This window comes from Pseudopipra pipra, chromosome Z (assembly GCF_036250125.1).
Source record: "Pseudopipra pipra isolate bDixPip1 chromosome Z, bDixPip1.hap1, whole genome shotgun sequence".
Classification (NCBI taxonomy): Eukaryota; Metazoa; Chordata; class Aves; order Passeriformes; family Pipridae; genus Pseudopipra; species Pseudopipra pipra.
In genome coordinates this window covers 18,932,860-18,957,522 of record NC_087581.1, presented here as the reverse complement: position 1 = coordinate 18,957,522, position 24,663 = coordinate 18,932,860, and the positions used below count along the sequence as shown (strand labels likewise).

The 24,663-nt window shown below is 36.8% G+C and overlaps 1 protein-coding gene across 1 annotated transcript; it reads left to right on the top strand.

The window, feature by feature from the left end:
- The first annotated feature begins 126 nt into the window (after nt 1-126).
- Nucleotides 127-24,547, top strand: SGTB (small glutamine rich tetratricopeptide repeat co-chaperone beta). Its single transcript, XM_064641929.1, has 11 exons — nt 127-262; nt 1,655-1,782; nt 6,834-6,937; nt 7,680-7,749; nt 11,310-11,409; nt 13,663-13,767; nt 16,610-16,748; nt 16,836-16,898; nt 19,482-19,519; nt 19,765-19,848; nt 21,258-24,547. The coding sequence occupies exons 2-11, from the start codon at nt 1,683-1,685 to the stop codon at nt 21,367-21,369; spliced, it is 915 nt and encodes a 304-aa protein (XP_064497999.1). The 5' UTR covers nt 127-262; nt 1,655-1,682; the 3' UTR covers nt 21,370-24,547.
- Nucleotides 24,548-24,663: the final 116 nt, after the last annotated feature.

Genomic DNA, 24,663 nt, shown 5'->3' with positions numbered 1-24,663 from the left:
ACTAGGAGTAGGAAGGACTAGGAGTAGGAAGGACTAGAGAAGGAAGAGGAGAGGAGAAGGAAGGACGGACAGGAGGAAGAAGAAACATAGGAAGGACCGGCTTCACTCCCGTCGCCACCCCGCCCTCTGTCCACCGGCGAGCGCAGCCCTTAGCCCCGCTCCGCCGCCGCCCTGCGCATCCGCTTCCGCCACCGCCTCCTCCGGCCCCGCGTCCCTGCTCTCTGCCAGCCGCCGGCGGCGCGGGCTCGCCAGCTCTCGCACGGTAAGAGAGGTGCCTCGTCCCCGCGGGGGCGAGGGGGCTCCGCGCCGCCTCCCCGCACCCACGGTGCGCAGAGCCCGGGGGCGGGGGGGAGATCGGACCCCGGGCGGTGCGGCCGCGGTCCCCGCGGTGCCGGGCGGTGCGGGGCTGTCCTTGGAGCCCGAGCGAGCGGCCCTGGGCCGGGGGAGAACGCGGAGGTGGGCGGGGGGCGGGAGCGCGGCCCCCCTCCGAGGCCGCGGGGGCTCGCCCGGGCGCTGGAACCCGCGCTGCCCCTTCGGGGGGAAGCTGGTCGGGGACCCCCGGTGCCCCCGGCCGTGCTCCCCCGGCCCTCCTGGCTCTCCCCGTCCCCACGGCGGGATTTGCGTGGCGTGGGTTTGGCCACACACCGATTCGCTCGCGCGTTGTGGGGAGAAAATAACGGAGCGAGGGGCTGACCCTGGTCTTGCCATTCATTTAATGCTCACTTTTAAACCTGCTTTGCCCCGATAGCTGGACAGGGTTGTACCCTTTAAAATCAAAAGGATTTAAGGAAAAATAACTTGGAAAGTTTTAACTAAAATTGTCCTCCAGGTTATGTAACTCCTAGCTGATGCTAAATGGAAATCAGACTGAGCCAGTAGTGTCTCTAATCACAAGTGTGTACTGAGGTCACAGTGTTCCACTTCTTTGTCCGAAGTGATAATGAACTGTTCCGTAGCACCATGTCACACCACAGAACATCTTTTATTAAAGTATAACACCCACGTCACACCAAAGAACGAACACCTTTTATTCAAGTATAACACCATGTAACACCATAGAACATCTTTTATTAAAGTATAACACCCGTGTCACACCAAAGAACGAACACCTTTTATTCAAGTGTAACACCATGTAACACCATAGAACATCTTTGATTAAAGTATAACACCCATGTCACACCAAAGAACAAACACCTTTTATTGAAGTATATTTCTTTATATCATTATATTTATCACTGTGGCTTTTTAATTGGTTTTGACCTCAGCACATGCTCCTTCTTGCAAGTGCATATGTCTTAGAAATAAAAGTAAAACCATAAAAGAACTCCCTATAAATGAAAAATAAGCCATTAAATTAATTTAACCTTGGTGATGGGCCATTCACTTGAGAGTTGTACTTGATGATCTTTGTGCGTCCCTTCTGTGATTCTGATTCAACTTTCCTGCAGTAATGAATCAGAGGAAATATGTACTTTTTTGATGATAATCATAGCAGTTTTCCCTAATCCATACAATTTCACTGCTTGTTTCGAGGCATCGTGTTATTGGGCTTTTAAGGTTTTTTGTATTGTATGTACTTCTTACTGAGGTCACTAGAAGACTGGAATACTGTAAGAATTAATTTTCTGAAATAAGAGATCCTGTTGTTTTTAAGACATAGGAGAAACTGAATCAATTTCAATATGTCATCAGTCAAGCGCTTGGTTTATGCAGTCATCCATTTCTTGAGACAGCAGAGTCAGATGGATACTTTTACTCCAGATGAACAAGAAAGCTTGGAAGGTAAGCGATAAAGATGCTGATATATATATATATATACATATGTATATATGTGTGTGTATATATATATATGTATAATACCTCACAGGTGTTACGTTGCTTTATATATAATATCACAGAAAGTAACTGGAGTGACATAACTAAAACTGCCATCTAATATTATCTGTGAATAAGATCATGATTTTAATGTTTCTGAGATTATTAATTTTAGGACATCTTCAATTTAAAAAATATTCTAAAGTTACATGTGTACTACCTTAATTTTGAGAAACATACTTTGAATCACATCAATTGTAGAGGTCTTTTTCTAACCTCAACAATTCTAGATTCTAAGTGAAGCAGTGCTGTAATGCAGACCCTAGTAATAACTTGTGTATATGTCCCACAAATTTTTGCCTGCTGATTATTTTTCTCTTTTATGTTTGGTTTCTTTCTGCATTTTATATCTCTTAGTAGCTCTGCTTGCCACCGAGGAAGTAAAACAATTATCATACGTTGGGTTTGGTTTGTGGGAAGAACTCCTGTTTTGTACTTGCAAGAATTCCACGTAATTTACAAGGGAAGGCTAAGACATCCTAAGAACATGGAAAATAAAATAAATGCTTTGAGTTTTTTTTTTCACTTCAGTAGTGGTTCCAAAGAGCACATGGTAGTAAGTATTTTCAGTATAACTTCTGTTATACACCCAAGTTCATCTGTCTGCATACATAGCTGTGGACAGATAGCCTTTATTGATAGACAGTCATTAAGTCTTTGTAACTTCATGGTATCTGCCTTCCTCCTTCACACTGCTCTTATTCTTTTTTCCTAATTTCTGGATACTTCATGTCAGGTGGTATCACAATTTGGAATTAAGAAAGAAAGAATAAAGTCAATTCTGCAATGAGTATTTCATAGCATCTTTTTAAAAGACCTCTGCACTGTTTCAAGCAGTCTTTGGTCATTCAATCAGAGGAGGAATTTGGAGGTAAGAGGGAGAAGTCTAGGACCAGCAGTGCAGTAAGTAATTTCAGGCAGTAGATTACTAAATTCTATGAAATCTGAGGTGTGGAGAGACCTTGCTGAGGTACAAAGCAAGTCCTGCTTCTCAGAAGCGTAAACTTAAAAGATAAACCTGGATGTGGTTCATTCTAGTGTCTCTTGGTTTTACAGTGTGTTTTTTCACCAAAGTAAATAAGAAAGAAACCTTTGTGTCATTCTATTCAAAGGATAGTTCCGAAGGAATAAAAGCTAAAAGATTTGGTTTTATATAATAATCTGGAGTATTTTGTACATTTGAAAAGTAGTAGCCATCAAATGAATTTAACCTGTATCAGATTATGATGATAATCACCTGATGAAAGAAAACGTTTTTGAACATCATATATAATGAGAGATGAAGAGTATTCCTTTTGTTTTTATAATGAAACTGATAAACATTGGGTTATGATTGAAATTTTACCTGATAACGTGTCTTAGAGCAACCTTAGCCAATGTCTATATAAAGGAATCAACTTTTAAGATTCAGTTTTCTAAATAAAAGATATTATAAAACCTCAGTTGTGCTTAAATACTGATGCAAAATTTAGCATTTTAATGCAGACCTGAAATCCTAATTTTAGAGCTCTATGCTGCCACAAGCACAGTACCATATGCTATGTGTTAGAGGGTAGGAGGCGGGCATTTGGAAAAATTGACTCAGTTGTGCAAAATATCTTTAAGTGCATGTAGAGCAGCAGTAGCCCAAGTCCTACCCATTGAAGTATTTAATGTTAGATGGAGACATAAGGGATTAAAAAACTTGACTGATAGTTTTTGTCGGTACTTTATGTCTGTGAAAAGATAAAACAGTGACTGATTACGTGACTGCCAAGAAGTAAGTCAAACAGTTCCCATTTCCCACAAAACAACAAAAAGAGCTAGAAGATTGCAAATAAAATTGAGAGCTTCTGAAAATACAAGTCTAGGATGTATTCACACTCCATTTTTGTTGATAACCTTCATTCTGCTTGTGTGAGTTATATAGGGATGTCAATGATAGTGTAAATTTCCTCAAGGAATTTTGTACTTGCTTGATGAATAAAAATGCCTTATTTTGAGAAGCAGAGTGATTGGAAGGTAGACCAGAGAAACATAATACCCTAGGATCTAGAGCAGTGATACAGGTCTCTTGGTGGTTAGTGCTCAACTATTTTGTATGATCTAGAAATTTCACTTCTTCTAAGTTATATTTTAGACCATGTTTAAATGGCAGTTATTCCTCCCTCCCTCCCCTCCCTTCTTTCTTTCATAGCACCGATTTCTGTGGACTTAAAGCAAAATATCTACAACATGCACAAGGCTGTGATTTATTTTTTTTTCTTACTTCTATGATCAGTGCACCACAAGTAATTTCTCTAAGGCAACGTTTCCAAAACAGGAAGGCAGGTGATGCATATAATACTTGACACTGGGAAGGTTATATGCAAGATGAAGAAAGATGGTAATGAGTACTAAAGGGGCCTCAGCAGCCCAATTCATGCGCATTATTCAGCCATCAGCAGCCTGCATGTTGGCTCTCATGCCTTCATATTGCTGGCAATTTGTATTAGGGTGGCAAAAAATCCTGGAGCTATGCAGCATTGGGAATACAGAGCTAGGCTCCAGCATAGCCCAGTTGCTCCTATTGTCAGATAGTGGGTGTGTCTGTGAGTCCCAGCTGTTCAGCAGGGACGTGTATGGGTTTGCAAGGTGGTCAGTTCAAGCTGAGGCCTCTGAAAGTGTGTGTGATGGTGGAGCTGATCAGGAGAAGAGATAACTTTGGCCTTTGAAATCAGATACAGGAAAAGGTGAATAGCTCACATAGAGTATCAGGTCTTTCCAACTCACTGATAATATTAAGCTTGCAGCAGTGGATGGTGCTTGCTTTGATATTGGGGTAGCATGACCTCCGGAGGTACTTCTCTAGCGAAAACAAGTCTTCACACCTTTGACTTTACTGGGGTCAGGTTTTTATGTAACATTAAAGTAGAGTAGTTATTGATCTTCGTCACAACCTATTACATCTTCTGATTTGGAAAAGTTTCTGTTTTGTCAGTGTTTATTTTTATGTGGGTTTCTTGTTGTTGGCTTGAATGTTAACCAGTGGTTATTATTCTAACCTATGGATTCATCCCGTAAGAGCTCCTAATTTTATTACATCATAGATAGATTAGAAGGAATAAAAATTCCATTTTTCACTTAAAAGAGAAATACGGGAGTTCACTGTAACAACTGATTATTTAATGGAAATGCTGAGTAATAATACTATACTCAGAATTGTTTTGTTTACGCATAATTTGCACTGCTGCATTTTGCAAAACTCTCCTATATCATAGAGATTTGGTGTCACTGACTTAATGCTTTGAGAAAGATAAGGGAGGAGGTTGTATCTTAAATTTATGCAAAGCTACAGATTATGTAAGGCATTCTGAAAAGGGAGTGCCTTTAGGTAAAAAACTGGTAAGTAAACTGTTGCAAGAGGCTTCCTTTTAAGTCATATAAGGAAAAAAGAGATGTGTAATTCCACTGATTTTATGATAGGCCTGGTAATAAGTACTGTTAATATGTAATTCAGAATCCAGCATATATCAGTGTTTACTGTACAAAGAACCAAATATTTCTACATAGCAGGAGACAAAGAAGTTTAACCCAAATCCTTCAGCACTCTTACTGGGTAATTTAGAACCTGACAAATAGATAAATTTTTAAGAGGTTATAGGAGCAACTTGCATGCATATTTAGCAGTGTATTCAATTGTTACGTTATCAACCTTAACTTTTTATTATACTTTACTTTTTTGTGAATAATTTCTATTTTATGTTGCCCTTTTTTAAAAAAATTACATCTTCCAGGTTTTACTATCTATTTCACAAATCTACTTCCCCCACCCTTTCTGCCAGCTGTGACATAGAAAACAGGCTCCTCAAACTGGCCTTACTGTTGTTAACTTTCAGGAATTTTACTAGTTTTGGGTTAGTATTCAGGTTTATTATAATGCAAATAAGAATTCAAAATATATTTGTTATATTAACATTGGCCTGAAGGTCAATTTAAATACTAAGAATCTGTTTTTACTGATACCTAATTTGAATTCAGATACTCTTGGTTGTCTGTCTTGTATATCTTGACTTAAAAAAGCTGTTTTTCTGTTCAAAATAGGCTTTACAAAGACTCTTCTTTGTTCCTCCTCACTTTTAAGTCTAAAACATTTAGATGATATACTTTAATAAAAACATTCTACTAGATTTTTAAGGTAATTGGGAAAATAATTATATAAGTCACAGTAGTGTAAATAACAGAATATATCTCTCTCTCTCTCCAGACTTGTATACAGTAATTGCTACTGATCTTCTTTTGCCTAAAAATATGTGAGCACATTTAAAACTTTAGTTAGGTATATGGCTCTCCTTTTTTAAGAATTGCTTACTGTAAGTGCATTTGCATTATTGCAGTTTTGGGAGGGCCATTTAATCCTTACACAACTGAACATGTGAAAGGATACTGCATATATATTTTTTATAGAATAAAGGTTTGTGATTAATGCAGCATTTTATTAATAAACAGTGTCTTCAGATGAATATATTTTGTTACCAAAAAAAGATAAGAATAACAAGTATCTTGCCTTTATTCTTTACTGTAAAGGTGAGCAGTCTCCTTCCAGCTGTTATGCCACTCAGATATGTGGTAGTTGTGATGTTTTGAGGTGGGGTATGTGGCACATGCACATGCATAGTTGTATTATGAGCTTGTATTTTGTGCTTTTGTTAAATCCTTATATTTTTATATTTTAAAAAAAGGCTTTGAATGACTCACAGAACTGAAATAAAATTTTTTAATTGCTTGAAAAATAATGGCCAAACTATCTATGGATTGTGTGTATCTTAGATATTTTTCAGCAAGCCAATTTTATGGGGATCAGGTAGCCTCTCTATTTTATGATTTATTCCAAAGAGCTGCCTTTACTAGCTGAATAGGGAAGTGAGTCACAGCTTTATAAATAAATTAGTGAAGTTATGCTTCTATTGAGAAACTGGTGATTTTTTTTTTCCTTTTAGTTGCAATTCAATGTCTGGAGACTGTGTTTAAGATTAACCTGGAAGATACTCATCTTGCACCCCCACAGCATTTGATAGAAATGTTCACAAACTCTATTCACAAGGTAAGAGTTTCATTTAGATTCTAGAATTACTCTGCCAATATGTGCTAAGGTTTCATATTGAATACACAATCTTTAAGTGCTCTATAGGTCAAAATGATGTGATAACTTAAAGGAAAACATGAGAAAAGTTAATTTTCTATAAGAGGCTAGCATTATGAGAATCTTTTGGGGCAGTGGGAGGAATTAATTTCAGCTAGACAAGGACAGTTCCAGAAAATTACTCAATAGTGGATGTCTCATTCTCACTTCAAGGTTTTTATCCTTCAGTTAAGCATTTTGCAATTCCCAGAGATAAATATCTGATGTGTGTCATGGGTAGTCTGTTGACGCTTCTCACTCTTTTCTGGAAATAATTTAATTGCTCAGTTTTGAACACTAACCTTAAAATGGGAACTTCAAAAGTGTGTACTAATAATACATATTATCTGAGATCCCAAGTACAGGAACCATCAGAATGGTAAACAGGAAAGTCAGAGTTAAGAAAAACAAGACTGAAGAGATACCAGCTATCTTCTCCTTGACTTCCTTAAAACACGTGGTGAGCCATAAGGTTTTTTCAGTAGCAGAAAGCAAGCTATCCTTTTCTTCTAAGGATGTGTTAGTGATGTTTAATTCTTTCACACTTCCTGTACACTACAGAAAATCTGGTTGTTTGTTGACACAATGCTGCCCAGAAATTTTTAATAACATTGGGGTTTATATTTTAATGGAAAAAAAAAACCTTGTTTTTTTTCCAATACAGAATGACATGCTGCCTCTCTCAGGTTCTTTACCAGAGAATGTTGTAAAGGCTGACCAACTGAAGGATGAAGGTTTGTAATAAACTTAGAAATAAACTGTCTTATGCTCTTATTATATTTTTGGGTTATCATGGGTAGTGACAGTATAGCAGCTGGGCAACACACACCCCACAAAAAACTTCAGCTTATATTCTCTGGTGACTGTTATGTTGTATGAGGTCTAATTGATTGCTCCATCTGGGAGCAAAGAAAATATTGTTTATTCTCTCCCTGCTCTGGAAGTTGCTTAAAATGTAAGGGATAACATGTGAAGTTGGCAGAAGCTTTAAAGAATGAACAGGTATTTTTTGGCATATTATAGATTTCTCTGTTTGTCCATGGAATTGTTCTTCAAGTTTCTACTTATATTGAAATGGTTATGTGATGGTAAAAAGCTTACACCAATGCAAAAATTCTTGTGAACTTACTGGGGTTAGTATTTCACATATGTGAAATCATTTGTGTGCTTTATAATCGCAGACAAGCCAGTTGTTTATTGTCCCTTTGACAGCTGTTATTGCTGTTCTGTGAGGAAACGCAGCTGTACCATAGAAGTCTTTACTAATACTACCTAAGAAAGCATCCATGTTATTTCCCTTCAAAAAGAAGAGAGGGGAGGGAAAAAAGCAGGTAGCACTGAAAAGTGTTAGGAATTGCTATGGATTGAAGCTTTATAAATCACATTTTTTATAACCTGTTGAATTTTCAGATAGTTGAGTTTTATAGAAAAAATAAATAAATGTCAATTACAAGGCAGATGTAACTCTCTCAAAAGTTGCAGGACAATAATGTGGAAAAAATTCTGCTGTTTTTGACAGTGAGTAAAATGAGTTCCATGTCTGTCTTATCTTAAAACTGGTCATCTGTAGTCATGAATGCAGTCCATTACTGGCTCTGAAAGTAAGTTTTCCTAATTCTTGAAGTTGCTCATTAGCTCTTTAATTCGAAGGGTAAAGAGCTCAAACATGGTCGGGTCACAAGAGAAAATTAGTTTGTAACTCATAACATACCTGTGGTGCATGCTAGCTTTTCATTTTGCTGTCTGTTTCTGTCAACTCATGGAAAGTGAAGAACGCTTGTAGCTCTCAGTATGGTTATTGGACTGTAGGGATAGTCATCATTTTCCAGATGTTCCAGCTATTCTAAATCCATGTCTTTGTATGGTTTTACAAAAGGACTTCCATGGCTCTACTGAGAAAAGTTGAAAGTGTCTAAATTTTGATGGACCATTTCAAGTGTCAGCTTGAAGCAATTTGGAACTGCTTGAAATGCCTCTGGTTAATTTCCTGTAATAAAATTAAAACTTACTGCTTTCTAATGGTGCATTTTCATATGCATATTGACCACTATCATGCATATTGACCACTATCATGCTTTTCAGTGAGGAGTAGTTTTGGCCCTGAATTACGGAGATGAACTAGGTAACTTGAGGAAGTCCATTTGACCTGTATCTTCTGTAATACTGTAATTCTATAACTCTGATTTCCTCATATTATCTGTATGTCGTTACTAATGGAATAACTTCCCTCATCTTTGTGACCACCAGCCTGCTCCTCCTCTGCTCCAAAAACTCAGCCCTAATACTTGTAGAAATTAACTAATGAATAGTAAAACAAAATCGAATAGCCAAATTGTCTTTCTTGGTCATTAGAAAACCAGAACGTAATGTACCCTTCAGACTAGTAAATACTTGAATTTACTTGCCTACACTTGCACATCACTTGACACTTTGGCTTAATGTAAGCTGTGTAAGAGCACAGATTGTACAGGTTTGTATAGTGTAACGATGGTCTCATCCTAAAAAGATCTGTGTATTACCACAGCATAAATTATAACAATAAGTAGTATTTTCCCTGTAGCGGACACATGTTCAGAAAGTATAACCATTTTGGGGGCTTTTTGGTCTTAAGAGTTTTTGTATGATGTTGAAATAGAATAATACAGTTGCTTTTCCTTATCTCAGCAGAGTTAGTAGATCTAGCTATTTTTATGTTTTCCTTTAGCCAAGTTGGAGCAGGAAAGAGAGAGCGCGCGAAAAGTATGCTCTGATATTAGATCAAATTTAGCTCTGTACCGCAGGTCATCTTTAGTTCAGAGCAGTATCATAAATTCTGACGTTCATGGTCACTGATGGCAGTTTTGTTTTAAAGGAACATTAACTGTTGCGATTTTGTTGAGTGCAGCTAACTTGCAAATTTTTTATCTGACAACAGGATTTAGTGTACAGATCTTTACCTTAGAACAAAGGAAAGCTGTGTAGATAGTGGGCCTCTAGAAATTAGAAAGATATTGTTACATTCTGGATGTATTTGAAAGGTATACATGCAATTACAGTTTGTTTGCCTTGTCGCTGGAAGGGATTGGTGACTATAGTTATGGTAAGAATAGCACTATTGGGAAGAGGTAATTTTGTACTACCTTGATGATACTTAGTTACTTTAATCTGTTTTTGTTTATTTTCTCCATGTTTAAAAAGAAACTCAAAACCAGTTGTTTTCAGTTAGTACGAACACTCAGGCCTGCTTGCTCCACAGTCTTTTGCTTTCTGTCAGAGACTCAGTTGCACTGACTGAACTTTTCCAGCCTTTGCTTTTGCAGTTATCTGCATCAGTAGTAACCTACTGACCTGTTCCTTCTCCTGTTTGTTTTAGGATAAGGTTCAAATGTTTTGCCAAAATACAAGGAAGTCACTGGAAGTCTATAGTTTTCCTGACAATTTCTTGACATTTCTGAGAAACCAAGGCTTCTGTAGGATCTAGCAGGCCAAAAATCGATAATTGCAGGACCCAGGGACAATCGTAAACTGAGGCACTCCAAACTAGGATTTTTACTTTACTTCTGTGTCATCAGGAAAGACAGAAACTAGAAAGACTGCCCTGTGTTGGGGACAAAAGAATGTGTGAAGTGTCTTTTGTTTTGAAAGAGCTTCCTGCAGAATTTTCTGTCTGTAGAGAAGTTATATAAATGTTTCTGGGATTTTTTTTGTGATGGACTTAAAAAGTAGGAAATGTGAAGCTTTGTTTTAGAGTAGAAGTTCTGAGCTTTGTTGGTGAGAAATTTTACCTTTGAGTCATTTTAGATTGCTGGTGCTATACATACTTTTCATCTACATGGTATCACAAAAGTGGGACTTATGTGCTTAGTTTTGCTGTTGTTTGATTTTTCATGTTATATAGGTACAAGCAAGTTTTTGGGACATACAAGAAAATTAAATTAAGAAATTAATGTAGCCTACTGGATTATGAGGTTTGCAAAGACAGTTAAGACTGAGTCTATACTAGAGTGGAACTGCAATTACAATTACAGTTCTCAATGAAGTGATCTTTGCTTAACAGCAGAAACTAACTGGAAGTGTGAAATGCCAAGGTGAGAAGAGGATGGTTTATGTGGTGGACTACAGTGTACATAATAAACTTTACAGACATAGATATTTTTATTTCATTATTCCCTGCCAATTCTGTTTAAAAGAATGTATCTCAAAAAAGGGCAGTCATAATTCCCTTATATAGATGCTGTAAGGTAGCTGCTCTATTTCTTTCATACAGAGCACCATATCTTCTAACTATTTAAGAGCTTTTTGTAATTTATTTCAGGTAATAATCATATGAAAGAAGAAAATTATGGTGCTGCAGTGGATTGTTACACTAGGGCTATACAACTGGATCCAAACAATGCAGTCTATTACTGCAACAGGTAAAATCAAAATGATACACACTTTTCATTCCTGAACTTGATTAACATTATTTTAAAGATAAATTGTGAAGTAGGTCAGAGCAACACAAGGCTAGAAAACTTCAGTATTCAGAATTTATTTGGTTGGATTTGAAAAATATCTGAAGTTAAAGTGAGCTCATTCAGCATCTCTGTATCAGTTAAAGGTGTAATATGGGCTTTAAAATGCCTGGTAACATTTGAGATCAGGTTTTGTGAGTTAGGTTGTCTACATTAAATCATAACATAGGCTGTGATTTCCAGTTTGTTGAGAGTAGTAAAAGCCTTTTTTTTTTTTTTCTGGTGGTGTAGGTACAGGTGCCATCTGTATCTCCCCTAGTGCTGGCTTTCCCTGAGGAAAAAAATCATCAGTGTGGGAATACCATGAGATTTCATGCATTTTATAAATACTCAGCATTTTAATGTGTGACCTGTTGAAAAATAACAATGCTGCTTTTGTGGTTTCGCTATAAAATCTGTTCTTCACCATAGTGAAGACGTAGTGATTCAGCAGCAGATGAGCCTGGCAGTGCATGATAACCTAGCTGCAGCAGTACGTTTCTGCTGCCTGGAAGATCAGCCTAAGAGCAAAGGCAGTCTCATCTGTGAGCCCTGCTGGAATGAGCCTCCTTCCAGAGTGCCTCCATTATTAATTTAAGGATTTAGGATATATTAACTTAAGTGCTGTCAATCTGACCTTGTGGCAGTGTACCCAGTGAAATATTCTTGTTTAAGAGCAGTGTTTCCATTACTCCAGAGTTTAGTTCGTGATAAACAAAAATGAAAGATTCAATGTTTTGAGGCAAATGTAAAGGGAAAGGAAATGTGTGGTTTGTTAATATTTACATACTTAAGACAGCAGTTCAAAGTGTAAATCATCTATTTTCCTTGGGAAAACTCATCACATTAGTGAATCCAAGTATAAAATGGAAATTAAGACCAGATTGAAAAGCTTCCCATCTCTGGGAGTTTCCTCAGGAGAATGGGCTTAAGCACCAAATCCGTAATTGGCAAAAGTAGAAATACTTTACTCTGTGTGTTTCATCATCACCTATCGCATTTGTGAGGACTAAAATGAGTCTTGATGTTGATCAGCACAGTGTTGTATGTAATTACTTAAAAGAAAACATAAGATGCCTGGAATTTTGTGGGTGATGTGGTACTTGCGTAAATATAGGCCTTATCTTTCTTGACCTTGTTTGGGAGCCATGGAGACATACTGCCTTCAATGGTATTTCTTTTTACTCACAGCAGTGAGAAAAAGAAAGCTGAGATGCCCTTGAAATTTTAACTGGCTGTATAATTTTTTTTGTGAACATGGAAAAAAACATTTTCTGTTCAAACACATGCAAGATTAAGTACTGTACCATTTTATTTGTAAATCTCCACTGGCATCTGTGGAGTGTGACAAATGTTAAACAGTCCAAATATTTAAAATAGGTAAGTAGTCCCATTTTGAAGACATTTTAATCCAAGTCAGAAAAAATCGTGCAGTTTGGAGGTAATCACAGGAGAAAGGAATACTAGTAAAAAAGAAAAAGGCTTTATTTCTACTATACTGTTTTAAACCAAGAAAGAACAAATTTGAGACCTTTCAGACTGAGGAAGTTTTGATTATTAATGTGTCCTTTTTAATTTGGCCAAGTCTTTAATCTTATTATATTAACATCTGCAACATTCAGTATTTCTCCAGTACAGAAATGCAATTGTAATTTAGTAATTCAGAGGTTATTGAGAAATGGTATTCCGAGTTACCTGCAAGCATGAGTTGACTTCTAAAAAACTGAGCAGGGAAAAATCACAGCATTCCTTTGAATACCTGTAAAACTATACTTCTTGCTGGAAAATGCCAATTTTATACAATACTCTTCCTTAAACAAGGATTTTATGTAAATTATTACTTGAGAGTTTCACTTCTTGTAATAGGTTTTATGATTTATTTTGTGCATAGTCATCTACTGGATCTAAAACTGTTTCTTAGAATTATTTGTCCTATGTGTCCTCAAAGGTGAGTGCGTGTTCTCCAAAACCATAGTCTAGCAATGCACTTACACACATACTTATAACATTTGCTCACTCTACTTAATTGAGGAAAGGTAAGGATTATCTAAATAGTGAATGAAAAGTCAGTTAAGACTAACATGTGAATGTCTAAGCTTGGGGTTTTTTCTTTTATTGTTGGTTTGGGGGTTTTTTTGACAAAGCTCTCTCCTTTCTTTACCATCTTTTTCTTAGGGCTGCTGCTCACAGTAAGCTCAGCAACTACAGGGAAGCAATAAAGGACTGTGAGAATGCTATAGCAATAGATCCAAAGTACAGCAAAGCATATGGAAGAATGGGGTAAGCTAATACAAATCTGAGTAAACACTAAAACCCCAGATGTAAATCACCATCGATTTTCTGAAATAAGTGGAGCCAGGTTGTTTTACTTATCTGACATTCTTGTTCTGAAAGTCTAGCAATTCTCTGAGGATGACCCTATCAGGCTGTCACCTCTTTTTATATATTTTTGATATCAGCATTTTTATCAGATTTCAACAGTTTTCAATATTTTTCTTTCAATTTATCAACTTTGCAAGTTCAGTTTAGAAAGTCATGATGGGTTTTTTCTACCTCCAACCTAGTTATGAGTAATCAAAACCGTGCAGTTGGAATGGTGGATCTGCTAATGATGCTGCTAGAGAACAGCACTGGGACTTCTCACTAGCAAGAGTAGAGGCTTAATTTCTCTGTTTAATAGATCTTTAGATGCAAATATTTTAGCAAGACTAAGCTATGTCTCTTTGGTAGTTTTTATCAGTAGTATCTGAGAGATTAACTGTATAGCCTTTTGAGGCAGTGGGTTATCTGAAAAGAATGTCAGGAATGCTCTGAATAGGCTGCTGACTTGAGTGAAGGGCCATTCTTCCAAGATGTGTAGCTTTTCTTTTTCAGTCGTTGAACACACTGTGGTTGTGGGCTGAATGCTGCATATGGCTTTTGAGTTTTTTTCTATACTAGTAAATTAAAAAATGCTTAGGATTGTTTGTTGGGTCAGTTGGCACAAAATGGCTCATGTCCATGTTGTTAAAATCTAGTTTGCAGTATGGAGTGGCCACATCCAAATGACCTATTACGAAACTGCATTGGTCTGTGTTAAATTCTGAACCATGCCCCAAAATTGTTAGTGGTAATGCATGTTGACCTGGGACAAAACCATGCCAGGAACATTTATTTTAACATAAAATACGATGGAATTCTATCACTTGAAAACTTTCCATGATACAGTTTATTTTACTAATACAAACATAGACTAAGTAGCTTTTGAGATGATTAATTCATTTGGAAATTTTAGGCTGAATTGGTTGTTGAATTGGTTTTGTTCTATTCAATTCTCTTTAGATCGTTTCTTCATACAGCACAACCCAAGATCCCTTGACTTCAGTGATAGGGAGGGAAGCTACAGGCTGGATTAATTGGACACTGGAGGTTATTTTAGAGTTTTGGGTGTAAGACTAGTGTTCCTTTGATACACAGTATAGGTGGGACCATTCTCAGCCAATCAAGCTTCTCTTTTTTGATTGTCTGTTTTAATAGAGGACATATTTTGAGCTACAAGTAATTTCTTAGCTCAGCAGATGAGTAAACATAGCATAAACATGGCATAGGCTGAATGATGTTTAGTAAAAAAAACTCCCAAGTGCAGAAACCTTCTCAACTGAAGAAGATCTGTTTTCTGACAATATTACGCAGGCATATCAGTTTTTCTCAGGATTTGACAGAAATTCTTTATATGTCACAGAAAGATGCAGAAGTATTCAGAGATGGGAGCCATTTTAAAGGGGGAGTATCAATTTAAAGCGATACTTCCAGTATGACCCTGAAAAAGCACCTGTCTGGGTAGGAATTGTGAGCAAAGAAATGGTTGCCTACTGTTCTGACTTGTACTGTATTCCAAGAAACTCTCTCTGTAAAATGCTCTAAAATACTTTTTCTGTAAAAAGCACTATTGCATCACAGAAATAACGGATTGCATTTCTTGTCTGGTCAGAAACTATTTTGGCAAGTTAATGGGCCAAAAAGGGAGAATGTTTTTTATGAGGATAACTGTGTTAAGAAAGCAGACACTAATATTGTATGGGTTCCTCCAGGAGCAATACTGTAAACTCCTGGCGTTTCACACTTTTACTGAGAGTGATGGCTGTCAGTGATGTATTTAACACATTGAACTTGCTTGCCTGAGACAAAAGACTAAGGTTTGTTATTGGGTAAGCACAGGCTTACCACCCCAGTCTTTCTAGCTCAGCACATATCAAAAGAGGGGACTAGAGTACTAAATAGCTGAATGTGGCTTACACAGATTTTTTACAAAAGGTGGAAAAGATCAGTTTAGGTTTTTGGTCAGTATAAACTGAAAATATACAGTAGGGGATAGAATTGAAACCACAACCAGATGGACTTCTGGAATAGTTCAAAGAAAGATGTTTTAAATGTAGTAATCGAATTGGAAAACAATTCTGTTTTAAAAAGTAGATCTGTCCTGTATTCTCATGAACTGCTGGAGAAGAGTCTTTTTCAAAATATTAAGCAGGCTTCCCTGATACAAGGGTTTCTTACAGCATCTTATTACTATGCCATTTAACTAATTTGTCAACTGTTGAAGTACAAGAGCCTTAAGGAGAACCTTTGCACTGATCCTGAGACAAAAATCCATTATGCTGAAACTTGTGGGTCCAGTATTTGTTTTCTTGAAGTTGCAGAAGTCATGTTAGTGATAGTTACTGGACTATCTTTGCCCAACTTACCCATGTACGTTTCTAAATAAACTCTTGGATCAAAAGGACTGGAAGAAACACTTGGAGGAATTACTGATCTTATGCAAAAAGTCACAGATGCTGGATCCAGCTTGTACTCTCAAAATAGAAACTAAATCACTAGATGATGCCAAGGAATTTTTCATGAAACTTGCATATATATATGAAATAGACAATGCAAGATGAGTTCTTGAGGGATCATCTTTTCTGCAAAAACAAGTGCTTACACTAAGCAGTAGTACCACAGTAGCAAAACTTGTTTTAATTTAGTGGTCAAGCTAAAAAATCAGTTGCGAGATACTGTTTCACTTAGAACAGTATATATATATTTCATTATATATTTTGATGGTCATTTATGTTCTACCCAGGATTTCTTTACTTCACATTAGGTTGGCTCTGACTTCAGTGAATAAATATGAAGAAGCAGTTACCAGTTACCAAAAAGCACTGGATCTTGATCCAGAGAATGACTCTTATAAGTCAAATTTGAAAATAGCAGAACAGAAACTGAGAGACATGTCCAGTCCTGTAAGTTAGCTCTGCATCTCTTTATTTACAACAGTTTTAACTGGGAGTTTTTAGATAAACTTACCTTCAATTGCAATTTGTTTGTAGACTGGAACTGGATTGAGTTTTGACATGGCAAGCTTGATAAACAATCCTGCTTTCATTAGTATGGTGAGTATATCTCAAGCTTGACATTATCTTGTTTTTAAAAATGAATTTTTAAGAAAAGCTCTTGTTTAATGAGCCAAGCAGTTTTAATTACTATTATAGCAATGGTTGTATTACACTGAATTTCAACTTTTCTATGTAATTTTACACTTAAAACAAGAAGTGAAGTATAAATCTCCTGTAGTGCCTTGTCTTATTTCCAATGGATTCTATCTTACAACATACATAGGTTAGCTGTGCTGTTTTTGTAGATGGCTTGATAGTAAAACACTTGTCGATGGCATGATGAAAATTTCTTCTATTCTTCACAAAGCAGTTAACAATGAATACAAGGACTAAAGTAACTCTTGGGGAGAACTACCTTGAGACCTTTCTGTTCTTACTGTTTCAAATTATCCCTGACATCCTTAAGTGTTCAAACAACAAATATAAATAACATATAGTGCATTCCTTTACTTCCAGTACAATTTAGCTTTCTTAGCTAAATGGAATTAGTGAACTTTGTAGAATGGAATTTGCAGAAAACAAAATGCAACCTCTCTCCCCCACCCCCCAAAAAAAAACCCCAACCAACCAACTTACATCCTTTGAGAACACAGTTAAAACTTTACTAGCCCTTGGGTAGCTTCACTGGAACAGGACATTGCAATCGATGCTTTTGTGTAGAAGTGCACTGTATTCAAAAAAGATCCATACATCTGGTGGTGTGGTTTCACAGCCACTCAGCAGCCAAGCCCCATGCAGCTGCTTGCTCACTCCCCCATCAGCAGGATCAAGGAGAGAATCAGAAGGGTAAAAGCTGGAAAATTTGTGCATTGAGATACAGAAAGTTTAATAGGGAAGGAAAACCCCTGCACATAAGCAAAGAAAACTGAGGAATTAATTCACTGCTTTCCATGGGCAGGCAGGTGTTCAGCCATCCTCAGGAGAGCAGGGCCCCATCATGTGTAATGGTTACTTGGGAAGACAAATGCCATCACTCCAAATGTACCCCCCCCTTCCTCCTTCTTCCCCCCAGCTTTATATACTGATCATGATGTCTGGAATTTCCCTTTGGTCAGTTGGGGTTACCTGTCCTGGCTGTCTCTCTTCCCAGCCTCCCATGCACCCCTAGCCCCCTCACTAGTGAGGCAGCACAAAAAACAGAAAAGGCCTTGGCTCTTTGTAAGCCCTGCTTAGCAATAACAAAATCATCTCCTTATCAACCTCTGTGTTCAGCAAAAATCCAAACCACAGCCCCCTACTATGAAGAAAGTTAACTCTACCCCAGCCAAAACCAGCACCCATGGTCCAAATAATAGAAATGGTATGTAAGGAAGGAGTGAGCGAGTTCTCTGATGGCATTTGTGATGAAATTGCACTGGAACTCTGTGTACCACTTCACTGGTCATATGATGTACTCAGTCTGTGTCTGTTTAGAATCAACAATATACTCTTCAGTATGGAGCTAACTTGGGGGAAAGGATTTTTTGCATCATTTGCAGAAGATGCCTGGTCGCATGCCTAGAACACGGTGCATTTATTCAGGAATGAACGACTTATCTTCCTGACATGTAGTTATTTGTTTTGTTTTTAAGGGAAAAATTGCCTCACTGTCTGACTTAAGAGGCTTGTAGCCTCCATTTTGGGCCCCTAAGCTAGATCAGCCTTATTACTGATAGCAGAAACTAAACCAGAATTCTGTATTAACCATAGCATTGGCCTGAATTTGGAATTTTATATCCAACTGTTAACTAGAGAAAAAAGTTGATTTACTTTTGAGATATCTATATATGGCAATATATTGATCAATAAAATGAATACTGGATATATCTGGGGTTTGTAGTACCTTTAGTAAGACAGTGAATAAGAAGGTACTGTGTTGTGCCTGTTGGTGTATTCATCCAAACACTGATTTCTGCAGGAATTATGTTACTAACATTAAAATATCACATTGTTTATTTTATAGCATCTGTCCATAGACACCTTTACACTATGGTAAACACAGTATAATTTTAGAGGTATCTTTGAATGAGAAATTTAAATAACCTCATGTTTACTACAAAGTAGGAAGAGACACTATTACCACAGAAGATCCATGTTACCACAAAACTGTGCTACAAAGGAAGTCCACACACTGCTTACTCCATGATGTATTATGGCCATCATCTTAACTGTTAATACCTAGTAGTAATAATAGTTGCAAATTTAATTTATCCAGGCAGGAAAGCAACAAAATACAAACTTTTCTTCAAAAAGCCTAGTAGAAAATCTTTGTCCTTGAAAGTTTTCAATGCTGGCTGTTTCGTTTTTTTTAGTTTTCTGGTACTTAGGTTTTTATTTTTACTGGCTTCCTGTCATATTTTCATGTCTGAATCTGTAACCACTGTTTTTTAGCCAACATGTAACAAATTGTCTCAGCTTCATATCCTTGAAATACATTCCTGTAGTGATTCCTTTTGCAGAATACATAAACTTAGCTTAATTTTGTAATAAAACAGAATACAGCATGTGGGGTTTTTTTGGGTTTTTTGTTCCCCACACTTTTCTAAGTGATACCTAAGTAGTAAATGTGTTATAATTTCAGCTATATGTTGTCTATTCTAGGCAGCAAGCTTAATGCAAAATCCTCAAGTTCAACAACTGTAAGTATTAAAATGGAGTGCAATTAAAACAAATGTCTTTAGAGGTTTGAATTAATAAGAGGAAAAATGTATAGTACTGTATTCTGAAAAGGTAATTTTATTTTTACTTAGTGTAAATAAAACTACTGCAGTTTCTTCTGCTTGCAGCCTATTTCCTCCCAGCAATTCAAAAAAGAACTAGGGTTTACTTCTTAGTATAAAGGTCCCTGCCCACCTCAATGCCAACACTGTGCTAACTGTTCCAGGATGTCGGGGATGATGTCCAATGCCATTGGTGGCCCTGCTGCCGGGGTTGGTGGCCTGTCAGATTTGTCTAGCCTGATTCATGCGTAAGTAAGAACTGCATAGTTTAATCTGTTACAGCTGTAGTAGGATCACTGCAACATCTATTTAAAAGGGATAGTGTCAAGCCAATTATACTGTGGCCTAGTCCCACTGTATGCCTATTTGTTATTAAAACTGACAACTATTAAGACTTGTTTCCCACAATTTTGTTTGTTTGCTTTGTACATTTGCATCAATTAGAATGACTGAACTGCTCAGTTTCACTTTCTGGTTCTCATACACCGTTACCTTCTAATGCCACTTATTGAAAACATTCCTTTAAATCTTTAAGTACTCCTACATGTGCTTTCAAATTGTGTGGATAAATTGACTACCTGATATCCCAGACAATCATTAGAAAAGCTGGAGATTTACTTAACACGTCATAGGTTCTGCTCTGGCATCCCTCCATTTAGACGAGGAAGGTTTCAGAGAACTCAGTATAATGAAGAGTAACCTTTACAAAAACCAGAACCTAAGGCTTTTCTAGTACAGTGATGATAAAATCCATCTGGAAGGTCTCCACAAAAGCATGCGCTTTGCTTATATGCCAAGTTCTCTTAAAGGAATACAATTTTACTTTATTTCAGCATTCTAGCACACTTCTAACTATTTTTAAGTTTTGCCCTTTCAGGGCAGTAGTAATTTATAATTTACTTCACAGACAGGGATGTGCCACTGCAAAAACCAAATGCTATTTTCACAAAAAACACAGAGATATATGAAAATGGTGGTTTAAACCTGCACTGTGGTTTAAAGTTGTCTTGATAATTTGCTGCTTGGGCAAAATGCAGAAATTGCAGAGAAGCCAAGCTAGGCTATTTGTGAAGTAGTATTTTTTTACTTACTTGTTTTTTTCTAGTAAACCAGTGTTATATTTACTTTTTACATGGAGTTAATGTCACCTATTAATTTAACTCTTAAGCTACAACTGTTACAGAGATTACTGATATTACTTCAGTCATACAAGACATAAGGATGTAATAGTATGCTTACTTTCTACTAATGACATCTCGTTCACAAGTAGAAGCTGGCAGCTGCACAATGTATTTCTAGAAAGCTAACATAAGGTTGCACTTCAACTCTAAGAGTACTTATTTTAAACAATTAGAATAAATCCTCTTAAAAAGAAGGGAACAAATCACTGGAGCAGATGTGTTGTTTTACTGTGTAAGGTAATACTTCTTCCTCTATGTTATCAAGTAGAAGTGCTAAAGAATGAAAATAAATATTTCATGATAATCCTGTTTGGAGACACTTAAACCAGATAAAGTCATAATACTACAAATACCTTGATACTATAAATCAAGTCATCTTTAGTCTTAACTCCAATGTAATGCACCTTTCAGCTGTATCGGGATAGCCTGTTTTCTTACAAATGCTGCTTTCACTTGCTGATTTCACTTCAACACAGGGGGCAGCAGTTTGCACAGCAGATACAGCAACAGAACCCTGAGCTCATAGAGCAACTGAGAAATCATATCCGGAGCAGATACTTGAGCGGCAGCACTGAAGAGCATTCCTGACTTCAAGGAGGCATGTGAATTGGAATGATATACAACCCGAGAATGCATACCATAGTTAGTAGCAAAAGCACCATTGTAACTCTTCTGCTTGAATAGAAGACAGAAAATTCTTTGTGTGTGTTTGCAAACAAGAATAAATCTGTTAAACAGATCTCTTGCACATAACTTGGAACATAGTGTTTATGTCTAGTTACTCCTCTGAAAATTAATACACTGAATAGGTGGTTTATTAAAATCCTCAAGTCCAAGTCATTTCAATATGTGCATTAGAATGATCTCCAGGGCTATTGAGGGGGAAGGAGTTTTGCAGTGGGCTGATCTTGCATAACAACTTAATTCTAAAATGCTGCTGTAAAAGGCACGTTATTCTTGCAATGAGAACCGTGATGGCTGTACTCTCTGTCAGATACTGAAACAACAGGCCCATTTGCTGTGCCCTTAGATCATACCTAACACTAATGCTTTTGAAGTCTGTTTCTTTAAGCCTGTAAAGGAGCCATCACGAGTAACATATTTTTCAACTTTACTGGGCAGGAGGGAGAGAGATGATTCCATATGAAGGAGTACCAAAAATCGTAGAGAAAGAGAAGACAATAATTCTGTGTAGGATAATACACAGAAATCAAAGTGAAACTTGGCTTGGGAAAGGAAAGTTTTAGGAAGTTTTAGGCTTTTCTACTGCCACGTATACCCTCACATAATGATGATAGCCCTGGAGGTCAGCATTACGGCACTATGTTCCTAGGCATGGCAAGCTGTATTACATTATGTATGCAGTATTTAGCATAAGCTTAAAATTCTTAACTGTTATAAGCTAAAACTGAGCCTGTGACTATACAAATAACTAGTACTGAAAATTTATTTAAAAAAGAACTGCCTTAGAAGGATTCTTTTTCTATTCCTGTGTGGTAAAGCACTGGCTTAAACAATTGGGGATTTTTTTTAAGTATAAGTACACATAAAATGATGGTTATATTGTCATGATTTTTCCACTCTGTAGTATTTCTCTTCCTAACCTGGCTTTTCTTGCTCAGTTAATCTTACTCTTTCAGAGACCACTGCTCTTCTGTACTTCTATGATGTTAACTTTTTTTACTCTGCTTACTGTTAACATTGCTTTCTGTTTCAAACACTTGTTCTTACTCTAGGGAGGCTTCCTCTATTGTATATCCAAACCAATTTGAGGAGCCTGCTTTGATTTCTAAGACAAAGTGATCTCTGTTGGCCAGTTTGGAAGAAGGTACGTGGAAGAGTAACAGACTCCAAAATGGAGAAATACACAGGAACTCCTGAACCTCAGACTTTATATCTGATTGATCTTGTGCTCAAAAAAGAGTTCCTCAAGTAGAAGCAAATGGAGACAAGTAATGTACTTGATTCTAACAAATTACAAGTGTGCATCTATGGCATGAGTATTTATCTGTGAAACCAGGGAGAAAAGTGCAGCTGGATCCATTGAGAAATGAAAGGAATTGGAGAAAACACAAAACTAGGAAATCCATATTAGCATCTGTTGAATAAAGATGTAAAGCTTAATAGCTTTTTTAAGTTTCATACTTTATTGAATAGAGCTTGCCCATATACAGCATTAATTTTTTTTTTTAATTCTCTCTTTAAGTTGGTGTAGGTGCTTTTTTTTGAGGCTGTGGAGATACTTCAGCTTTTCATTAAATACATTTCCATTTAAGAGTTTATAACTTAACATCTGCTGACGAAAAAGAAAATCCCTAACAGGATCTTTTTTCAGAGGTAGCTCAGATCCCAAGAAAACTGTTAAAGTTACATTTAGCAGGACAGGATACCATTTACAGAAAAGACCGATGGCTGCTGTAGGTGGGCTACAAACACTGTACAAGTGTTTGTACATTACTTGGAGTAGTATGTTGTGTCAGGAGAGAAGCACTGCTCCTAGCATATATCCTCCTTAACTTCACAGTTCATTGTAATTATCTCTTTCATATCTTTAACGGCTCAAAAGTGTGTTTCACTAACTTTGATAGGGGGAACCAATACATCCAAAGTGGACTGGACAGCACTGCCAGTATCTCTCTACAAACTCAATTTATCCTTATTTTGTGACAGCAATCCTGATGCAGTCAGTTACCTTTTTACTTTAAGACAGAAAGAATGTCAAGAACTTCTTGAGAGTTCCTTAAGAACGACAGACTATATTACTATTCAAAGAGTGGCCGTAGAAGTTGTACTGTCAAGTACAAGCTCTGTAGCTCACTGGATTTATGGAAGAATAATCCCCAAAGTTAAATGGAATTAAGCATTGATTAGTTACCTGGAAAACTACTCTTGAAATCATCTTCATAGAGTTGTAATATTTCACATGCTACAATACTGTCATGTTTAGGGTTTACTCCAGTAGAGATAATACAGAGTATTTATTAAAATGTTGATGGTATTAGCTAACCCTTCGGAAACGTGCTTCAACTGCCACAATTAAACATACTGCCTCTAGTAAACAATCTTTGTTTTTTGTATATTAACAAAAAGGGCTTTATAGCCTAGACAAAAAACAGTGAAACCAGTAACAGGAGCTCTCATTACATGCTTTTCCATTGAATCCAGGAACAGAGAGAGCATTTATGCTAAAGTCTACTTTTCCTTGAATAGGCTAGATTGTTTCTGTCATGCAACATGTCTTAATCACAGGGTGAAGAAGGAATCTTTTCCTGTGTAGTAACTGAACTTTTCATCTTGCTAAACCACAATCCCTGTAAATTTCTTTAATTTAACGTCAGTTGCAGTTTATCATTTAACTGAGCAAATATGGATTTACACCTAATTGGTTTTATATCAGCATATAAGAAAGAGAAGAAGATATTTTGCACTAAACTGTAAACTCCTGTAATCTGCTTGCGTGGGAGTATATTTGTCTAACTATGTCTGAAAGATACCTAATGAAATATTCAGTTTAGAAATTGTTTCAGTTTGCACTTCTAGTCTTGTAACAAGTACAAAGTAAAATCACTCATACTGAGAAAGAATTGTGTGCAACTTAGAATAAACTGTTTCATGGTTACAAAAAGTCATACTGGCATAATGCAGCTTCTCTACCATTTCTGTATCTCTCCTACCTCTTATTACCATATGATTGCATCTCCTTCAATTTGTGTCAGTTTATCTTGCGGATATATTATAAATAAAGTTATTTACTTTTTTGTCTGGATAGTTGTGGTTTTACTGTTTTAATCTGTTGATGTATCTAATGTAACAGGTAAATTGCATTCTTTAAAATACCTGTTCATGTTGGTTGCTCTGCATTTTATTAGATAGTCAGGATAG